At 39.6% G+C, this 9,861-nt stretch overlaps 1 protein-coding gene across 2 annotated transcripts; it reads left to right on the forward strand.

Annotated features, from left to right (window-relative positions):
* The first annotated feature begins 1,234 nt into the window (after positions 1-1,234).
* MRGBP (MRG domain binding protein) lies at positions 1,235-8,823 on the forward strand. Of its 2 annotated transcripts, none has more exons than XM_031951733.1 (5): positions 1,235-1,524; positions 2,662-2,783; positions 5,625-5,706; positions 6,245-6,319; positions 7,393-8,823. In XM_031951733.1, the coding sequence occupies exons 1-5, from the start codon at positions 1,272-1,274 to the stop codon at positions 7,581-7,583; spliced, it is 723 nt and encodes a 240-aa protein (XP_031807593.1). In that variant the 5' UTR covers positions 1,235-1,271; the 3' UTR covers positions 7,584-8,823. The 2 variants fall into 2 exon arrangements, with proteins under 2 accessions (XP_031807593.1, XP_031807594.1); XM_031951734.1 differs by having other exon boundaries at positions 1,261-1,524; positions 6,245-6,307.
* The last annotated feature ends 1,038 nt before the right edge of the window (positions 8,824-9,861 follow it).

Genomic DNA, 9,861 nt, shown 5'->3' on the forward strand with positions numbered 1-9,861 from the left:
CTTAATTTGCATTTCTCTGATCAATAGTGAAAATCCCTATGATTTAACGTATATAGGAATCTTTGGGAGAAGAAATTTTCTCTCCAAATCAGCACAAACGATGCGTTTTATGTTCTTATTTGTCTGGGACACTGAGAGATTGTCACTGTCCTAAGACTACATTGATGATATGACTTTAAACCCAAATCTTTGGTACCTCCAAGACCACTATTCAACACTTCTTGGACACAGAATACACCTAATCAACCAATCAAGCGATGCATTTATTACGTTTTTCCTACGCGCCAGGCACTATATTAAGAAAGCTCCTCACTGATGCACTCGGAAATAACTATTATTGCAGACAAGGACGCTACAATCTGCAAATGTATCACATGACAATGCAGAACACCTGAGCGCACACATCTCCTGGTCTTTCGCGCTCAGAGAGTGTGGGGAGGGAGGGGGAAAGAGTGAAAGATATGAATCAAGTATTTAAGTTTCATGCCAAAGGCTGTTAGGGGAAATATTTTCCTTCCCACCAATACAAATAAGCCCAGTCTGGGTTACTAAGGATTTGGCAATATTACTAGTGGGGAAAAATAAGGTCCAGAGTGACTTGGTTTAAGAGTGAGAAGCCCGGCGCTCAGGGACTAGTTTATGTGACGTTGAGCAAGTTATTTAAATCCCTCTGACCCTGTTTTCCTATTTGCAAAGTAAGCGATTGGAGTAATCTCTGATTCCAACAGCTCAAGATCCAATGCACCACTCGCCCCACGTGGTCATTTCCACGAATGACTGCCCTAGGAATAAAGGGCGGGAATAATAGTGCAGCTTTTTTTTTTTTTTTAAATCAAGGCCTGATTCTCATCTAAGGTAATAATAGGATTGTTACACCGACCCCACCCACTACCACTTCCGCAGGGTCTCATAAATCTCCCGGCCGGGTTTGCTTCTCTTGGTCTTGTTTAAAGGGGTTTTTAAATGGGTACTTCCTGCTGGGGAAATTAAAGCGCAGCAAAGGTCGGCCGTAGCTGTGGACTGGGCCGAGAAATATGTCTCGACCAGAAGGGTCAGCGTCCCCTTACACAGGGAACGCCGGGCCCGGGGGGGTCCGTGAGAGTGGTCAGGAGCAGGCTAGTTCAGTGGTCTCAGGGGGCTGGGGTCGGGGAGGCGCGGCCCCGGGGGCGCAGGCGCGGGGGCGCGCACGGCGCAGAGCGGCCGCCAGGGGGCGCCGGGGCCGCGCGCGCAGCGCTCCGCAGCTGCGCTGCTCTCTTAGCCGGGACCGAGCTATGGGGGAAGCCGAGGTTGCCACCGGCGGAAGCGGCGGCGGCGGCGGTCCTGGATCGGGCGCGGGCGGCGGCGGCGGCGGTGGCGGCGGCGGCGGCGGCAGCGGCGGCAGCGCTGGTTCCGGATCGGGCCCTGGCGGTAGCGGTGAGAAGGGGCCTGTGGAGTCGGCGCCAGGCCCGCCCGAGGAAGTCGTGGTGTGGAGCCCCGAGGTGGAAGTGTGCCTCTTCCATGCCATGCTGGGGCACAAGCCTGTCGGTGAGGGAAGGCGAGCAGGGAGGGGCGGAGCGCTCGGAGCGTAGGCCTGGCCCGAGCCGCGGCCTCGAGTGCCAGCCGTGGCCGGGCGGAAGGCCTGAGCTGCGGCCGGGGGGGAGGGGCGGGTCTCGTACTTCCCCACCCTTGGGAAGCTGCTCAGGGAGCCCGGTCTCTGGGGGTCTCATCTCCTTTATCCGATTCCTACCCTGAGGCCTCAGGACTTCTCCCTCCCCCTTCCTCCCCATCATCTCCATCCTTCTCCCCCCTCCCTTCTCCTGTCCCCGAGCTTTCTCCTCCCCCTTCTCATCCTAGCTCCTCGGGGTTCTCCCCCTCCCCTCCCCCTTTTCCCCTCCCCCCTCATATCCCAGCCCCCGCGCTTCTCCCGCTCGGATCGCCTGCCCCCGAGCTTCTCCCCCCTCCTCCCTCCCGAGCTTCTCCCCCCTCCTCCCTCCCGAGCTTCTCCCCCCTCCTCCCTCCCGAGCTTCTCCCCCCTCCTCCCTCCCGAGCTTCTCCCCCCTCCTCCCTCCCGAGCTTCTCCCCCCTCCCATCTCAGTCCCTCAAGCTCCTCCTCCCCCCTCCCCTCTCGGTCCCATGGGCTTCTCCCCTTTGCGCCCCGCCCAGCTTTTCCCCTCCTCTCGTCCCCGCCCCCTTCATCCCTTCTCGCCTCTCTTCTCCCGTTTTCCTTCCCCCAGTCCGGTAGAAGGATGTATGTGGTAATCTCTTATTTTGGAGCTTTGGGGAGGGGGAGAAATGTCAATTGTTTGTCAAGGTAGAGCCCTATGGGAAAATCTTGAGTCCAGGCCAATTTGGGGAATTAACTATTTGGGGTTCTTTTATTTGAACCTACCTTTGGATTCAGGACTAAAATTCAGACAAGATTTACTGAGTACCTACTATGTACTGGTTGCTGTGAATGAAAGCAGTAAGTTTGGGAGAGAGAATACTCTTCTGTGTGAGATTATAGCCAAGAAAACAAAACTAATATTCCTGAAATAGAGGGGAAAGACTTTTTCTAGGTTTGGGCTCCACCATTTCTTTATGTTGTAAAATAGACTTTCTCTACACCCTTAAAAAGAAAAAAAAGTTGTCTGCAACAGGTGGAATTTCCTGAACAGTTTACCTTCCCCTACCCCCTTACAGGTGTGAACCGGCACTTCCACATGATCTGCATCAGGGACAAGTTCAGCCAGAACATAGGTCGGCAGATCTCCTCTAAAGTCATCTGGGACCACTTAAGTACTATGTACGATATGCAAGCATTGGTAAGGAGTTGAGTTCCAACACAATGTTAGGCTATAAATAAAAGTGAGAGGATTTAATTCTATTCTCCTAATGAGTTCCTACAAAACTTAGAAACCTTTAAACAGCAGTGCCTGGCTATAAAAAAAAAAAAATCAGGTGTGTGGAAATTCTGCCTAAAAAATTTAGGGGGATAGTTGCTAAAACAGTAAAATTGTGTTGAAGTTGAATTCAGCTAACTGGAACCCATTAATAGAGTGTTAGAATTTGAAGGGGGTCTTAAAGATCATCATCTTGCATCCTCATTTTACAGATAAGAGAACTGAGACCCAAAAAGGAAAAGGAATTTGCTGAAAGTTGTACAACTAGTTAGTGGCAAAAAACAAGACTAAAAACCCAGTGTTCCTGAGCACTCTTTCTACTATACTAAAATGATGGTCCATAATTTCTAAGAATCTGCACAAATTCAGTTATTGGAAGGAAATCGCAACTTCGCAGTTTTCAGAGAATTGTCTCAGTACTCCCCTTTCCTCTCTCAGATGAATATGGACTGCAATGGAACAGTCTATTGTAATGAGCCAAACAGGCTGGCCCAGTCCAGATGGAATCCCAAGATGTTCAGGTATGAGGCAGGGAAAAAAACATGGGTTAAATAAAAAGATCTTGGTTTAAGTCTAGACTTTGACATTTACTGAGCATCATTTTCTTCATCTGCAAAAGAGAGATAATACTTGCACTCCTGCCTCAGAAGTTGTGTGAAGATAAAATGTGAATATATATAAAATGTTGTGTCTTATTTGAGCTCTTATTTAAGTTCCTGATCTCAAAAACCAAGGAACAAATTAATCTTTTAAGTTTCAAAAGTGTTTTTTTAGGGACTGAAAATAATAGGTATTCAAAAGTCACTGACCTTTTGATTGCTGTTAAAAGGATACCTCTTGTGTCTCTATCTCAGCTGGGATTCTTGCAATTGGGTGATTCCCATATCCTAGCATTGTACGTGCCTGTAACTTTTTGCTAACCTGCTTCAGCAAGCCATTATGTAGCTGGTTTCTTTATTTCTGGAAATTGTGGTAGTACCCTTTGATTGACTTGGTTTTCACCATGTTTGTGGAAAACAATAAGTCTTATCCATTCAGCTGAGTGAACTGGTGGTCAGTCAGGGAAAATTGGTTGGAATTTCCCCACAGGTCAAATTGAATATTTGAACATTTTGAGCACAGTAGTTATAGAACCTGTGATAAACATTTGAATATTTTAAAGAGTTTTGTTTACCTGATTTGCTATGTAAAAACAAAGCAGTATTTGTGCTGTTCAGCATTTCATAAATCTGACCTGGCTATACATACATACACATGTACATTTCTTTTAAATGTGTTCTCTGCTATAGGAACATGAGCTTCTTGAGGGCAAGGACTTTTTCATTTGTTTAGTATCTCCAGTCCCAAGCATAGAATAGGGGCATAATAAATACTTACTGAATGGAATTCTTTTGAGTTAACACTTTTCTCTTTCATAAAAATACAGAAAAAAGTAATGGGCAAACTAGTAGAAAGACTACCTTATAGGAAGCAAGGACCACCCCCCCAAAAGTGTGTGTGTGTGTGTGTGTGTGTGTGTGTGTGTGTGTGTATATATATACATTTATTTATTTTTTATTTATATTTATTTATTTTATTATTTTATATTTTATATTTATTTTATATTTTATATTATTTTATATATTTATATATATATATATATATAATATATATATATATAATCTTAATAGTATGTTATGGTTTATCAAAGTTGTCCCTTGAGGTAGATAGTGCAAATATTAGCCCCTTTTGAAGGAAAATAATGAAGATAGCGAAGCTGTTCATGATCACACAGCTAGTAAATGTTGTCAAACCAGGATTTGAATCCAGGTCCTTTGACTAAGCCAACTACAGATTTCCTGGGTTCTAATCCCAGCTCCTCTATAGATTCTAGCTCACCAAATTGGGAGAGAAATAGAAAGCAACATTGAAAATACTTTTCTCATACAAATTCCTTTACCATATTTCTTTGCAAATCCCCCTTCTTTAATGAACTCAAGTTTAATTTGTTTCCTCTTCTTAAATCATTCAAAATGTCTTATAATTTTCAGATTTAAATCGCCTGCTCATGCTTCCTTGCCACATAGATATGTTCACATTTATTCCTGTTCTTTATTCCATGATATTTATGATTTCTTCTTCCGTCCCATTCTAACTAAGGTGTGCTATATATTTTTTCCCAAAATTCTGTCTATATATGCTCTCTGCCAACAGCTCCTCAAATGTTTTTGGTTATTTCACTTGGAGAATAGATGTCCCTTGTATTAACATATTATCTCATTTCTCTGGCCTTTGTTGGTTTTGACCAGTTTCTCTTGGTGTGCTATAATATCTAGGCAAGAAACTTTTAACCCGATGCAAGCTTTTGCTGCAGCTTACACCTTTAGTTTTGCCTCAGGTTACAGAAGGAAACTGCAGGCTGTCCTTATAAGTTTTAATATATCTGAAGACAGTTTCAATTTGGTTTTTTGTTAGTTTGATTTTTTTTTATTTATTTTTTTTTTTTTTGGTCCCTTTCCCCTTTACTGGAAATAATGTGTGTTTTTTTTTTTTTTTTTTTTTTTAATTCATGACTTTTCCAAATAGATAAATGGTTAGCATTTTAAAATATGTGCATCTCATACTCCAGATTATTTTCATACTACTGAAATCAGCAGTGAATGGCTTTTAGTTATATTTAAGCTAATTAGTGGTGGCATTTTCTTAAAGATATTATATGTCCAAATTGACAGCTTTTTTCTTTGTTTCTTTAAAAAACAAAACTGTACTTTATTTGATGTTCAGCATGAGTCTGAGATTCTTCCATTCCCTAATTCAGAGAAGAACTTCATCCTTCCTGAAGAAATTATTCAAGAGGTCAAAGAAGGTAAGAATCAGTTCCAAGTTTGCCTACCAGAGTTAGATAAGAATAGTATACATTGGTAAACTCTTGACCAAGTATAACTAGCTGTTTTAAGATCATTGATCCTTATCACTAGCCTAGAAGACTTTTGTGGTACCCGGTAAAAAAAAAAAGGCAACATAATTGTTGTGATTTATTGTTACTTCTAGAGATAGATCTTATAGTATCATAGAAATAAAGTTTATATTCCTACTAGCTTTTTTTTTTTTTTTTAATGATTATTGCTCAAGAATGTGACCTGATTTTTATTTATTTAAAAAAAAAAATAGGACCTCTGGATATAGTGCCTTTTGAGTCTTTCTAAGGAATCTCTTTGGTATTTGAGTATAGCTCCAAGTATTTACCATTGTGTTTTATGTTTGTGTTATGTCTTCATCTGTATTTATCTCCCCTATTAGCTTATAAGCCCTTCCAGGATAGAGGTTCACACAGTACTTACCTATTTTGATGATGTACATATATCAGATTCTCAGTTGATTTTTTTTTTTTTTTCTTTCTACAGGAAAAGTAATGATTGAAGATGAGATGAAGGAAGAAATAAAGGAAGAAGTGGATCCACACACTGGTACTGAAGATGGTAATTATGTAAACTGTGCCATACCACATTCACCTGGCTTATCCAGGAGGCTGTGTCACAGATTCAGCTTAGCAGTTTAGCAGCAATATTTGACCTATTAGTCTTTTTATTAGTCCTGTCTTGAGTAGTCATTTAGAGAATATGTTCCAACTGCTAATCAATCTATTTTTACTTTATTGTAAAAAAAAAAAAAAAAAAAAAAAAAGTGTCTTTTTAAAAAATAATTAACATTACCTGTAATTTTTAGTGATATGGATTCATTACGATGTAGTCAACTTATCCATGAGTGCCTTCAAATTTAAGTAGACTGGTCTTCTGATACGTGTACAATTAGCTCACTACCTGCATCAAAGTTCAATCTTTTCAAGGCGGGTAGCTAGAACCTATTGGAGCTTGCACTTTCCTAAAGCAGCCTTCATGAAGCTAGTTTCACTTCTATGCTATGATGAAGCATCAAAAGAGAACTTGAAGAGAGCAGTTTCTTAATAGTGCCCCCAATTTTCTCTTAGTTCTGCAGTAGTGTTTTATTGACCAATAATGATGCTGAAGAATTTGTGGGGAAAGAGGGAGAATAGAAAAGTAAATCTTAAAAATGACTTTGAGATACAACTAGCCATGAGTCATATGTTTAAAATTTACCTTCAATCAAATTCTATTAGAACAAATATTTTAAATGAAATTATGTAACAAAAAATATTTATAGGTTCAAGTAGTGGTTTATTTAATGTGGCAATATTTTGTACAGCAAATTCTCAGTAAAACAAAATCTGAATAACTTAAAAGATGACATTTGTACCCCCCCCCAAAAAAAATGGATAACCTTAAAAATGTTTTCAGACCTAAAGTGACAGGCATACTCTTCATACTGATACCTTCATACATCTATGCCCTTAGCAAGGGAGATGGGAGAAGGAATCAGGGAATGTTAAAAGGTTTTCTGAATGCTATGTGTATGGCTGTATTAATTGTAATAAGTTTCACTTGAAATATGGGGAGGGGGATGCTTTTAAAAATATTTTCAAAAAATTCAATTTCATGGTTAATGAAATAGCAAAAATAATTCTGTTTCTCAGTTTTTACATCTTCAGGAAATTTGGGGAAAGGAGCTGAAAAGTCCAGTGGCAAAGAGAAAGAAAAGAGCTCATCAGACTCTGGGTCTAAAGAAGGTGCAGACAAGAGGAAACGCAACCGGGTCACAGAAAAGGTCTTAAATGCAAACAGCAATCCCTCTAGTCCAAGTGCAGCCAAACGTCGGAGAACATAGGCCGTTGCTAGTAACTTAGAGAGGAATAAGAAGGAAAAAAAAATTGATGATGTTTACTTTAGTGGAAGGAATTTTTGATAAGTTTTTATTAAATGAAACAAATTGTTCAGGTGGTACATATTGTCATTTTTGCTAATCATTGGGAAGGGAGTGTGAAAAGATTAGCATGAGGGAAAGAGAATGAGAAGTTTATCCTATGCTTGCTAGCAATACGGTTTGAATATAGAAAAGAGTCTAGCTTACCTTTATGGCAGTAGGATATTTGTTGAGCATTCTAGCTGAGTTCTCAAATTTCCCAAGGTAAAAATAGTAGCTTTGCAAGTGTGTACTTAAGGAATTTTGTGATGATATACATATAGAAAGATTATTTATGTATTCTTTGTGTTTTTGAAGTCAATTTTAATTTCTTAGAAATGTGCTGACCCTTTAGGTTCTTGCCAATTTTCCTTGATTTGGTATCTGAAACGAGTTGTAGGATCAAAAAAATTTTTTTAACCATAGTAAATGCCAGTGTGAACTAGGGAGACAATTCAAAGGTGGACGGACCTCTTTCAAATGGATAAATTTCCATATACTAAGCAAAGCATTATTCTCAAGAAACATAACTGAACTAGGAGTAATAATGTAAAAGACAACATTGACTGTTGTCAGAAAACAAGTTACAATTTTCTACCCACTGAAGTAAACATAAACTCTCTTCTTGGAGACTTCAGTTAAACTTGTCAACTTAAGGACAAGTGTGGGGTTGTAAACATTTTCTCAGAGTGCTTCATGAGTCAGGGGTCTTGACTGAATTGCTTTCTAGTGCCACAAAATGTGATAGAACTTCTCTTCTTGCCATCAGAGAGACCAAGAATTGGATGTTTTGACTCTCATTCGTGTGTATTGTATATAATTGGTTTGGTATTTCATTATTTAATTTTTAAAAAAAATATTTTACTAGTGTTTTATATGGAAATAATATTGCAGAAGCTTAATCTTGTGTTGTATTTTTTCTGAGAAATTTGTTTTAAGGTCATGACTATTTTGAGATACTTGTTGCTCGGTTTTATATGCTGGAATATGAACATTTGTAGCAGTTCTTATTTATTATGCAGATGGTTGCAGACAGACCAAATAAATGACAGTTTTGTGGGAGGGAATCTTAGTCTGTTGAACTGGCGTTGGATATGGCACAAAATGCTTATTTGGAATATACCCTCGTTTGACTGCTGAATAAAAGTACTAAAAATCTCTTAAATTGTCTTGTAGTATTAATGCCAAAATGGGTCAGGTTTATATTTCAAAGACTTTTGAACTCTTCAGTGCCTCTTCCGATGACCTGTGCCTCCAAACCTGAGAAGATAATTTTTTCCCAAATTACTCTGATTAAAATAACTTTACCTGAGAACCTTTTGATGAGCTCTTTTTTCAGTCTAGCTGGGTGAGCCTCCAACTTAGGTAGCAACTGGAACAGCTTGCTGAATCCAGGCATAAGTAAGAACTGATTTCCATTCATAGAGCTTTTGGAAAAAATTTTACTAAATAACCCAAATTGTTGATGTTTTGCATATTCATGTATTTGCTAATCAGTCACGGATCAGAACATAGAAAGATTAACTTATGGAGAAAAGGCAGAGAATCTTACCTCTGGCTTCCAAGAGAGAGAGGATGAGTTAAATAAGGAGGATTCGTATGGATAATGGGGAGGGAGGGAAGAAGGGGAGATGGTATTGATCTCGGAAACAAAGTCAGAGATTGAATTTTGGTGAAGAAAAATTAGCAACATTTGAAGAAAAAACTAGTTTCAAATACTGGTCTGTGAGAGAAAGTTGAAGGAGGCCCAGGAATTAACCTAAAAAGGAAGGAGACTAAGGAGATAAGTTAGCAAGACAAGGAAAGTCAGAATATAAGTAAAAATAGTTGGAGGGTAAAGCAAATTCAAAGACTTGGTTATTGGCATGAGTTGGTCAGATAAATTGAAGCTATTAAACCATCTGGGGAAAAAAACATTCTTCAGACCACTGTTAAAACAACTAGAGGTTCTACCTCATCCATCTGATTGGCATAGATGACAAAAGAGGAAAATCATTGTTGGACAGGATGTGGGAGAGCAGGCACGTTATTGTTGGAGCTATGAAATAGTCCAGCCATTCTGGAGAGCAATTTGGGACTCCATCCCCAAAATCACTCAACCATGCATACTTTGACTCGGTGATACTGATACCAAACTTAAAACTTATAGCAATCCTATTTTGCTATAGAAAGGAAAGGAATTTTTATCAATTAAGAAATAGTT

Source organism: Sarcophilus harrisii, chromosome 2 (assembly GCF_902635505.1).
Source record: "Sarcophilus harrisii chromosome 2, mSarHar1.11, whole genome shotgun sequence".
NCBI classification, from domain to species: domain Eukaryota; kingdom Metazoa; phylum Chordata; class Mammalia; order Dasyuromorphia; family Dasyuridae; genus Sarcophilus; species Sarcophilus harrisii.

Bases quoted from the DNA above. Each gene is read 5' to 3' on its own strand.
- MRGBP (XM_031951733.1), top strand. From the start codon at position 1,272: ATGGGGGAAGCCGAGGTTGCCACCGGCGGAAGCGGCGGCGGCGGCGGT. The intron at 2,784-5,624 runs GTAAGGAGTTGA...TTTGATGTTCAG, and splicing joins TGTACGATATGCAAGCATTG to CATGAGTCTGAGATTCTTCC. The intron at 5,707-6,244 runs GTAAGAATCAGT...TTCTTTCTACAG, and splicing joins TATTCAAGAGGTCAAAGAAG to GAAAAGTAATGATTGAAGAT.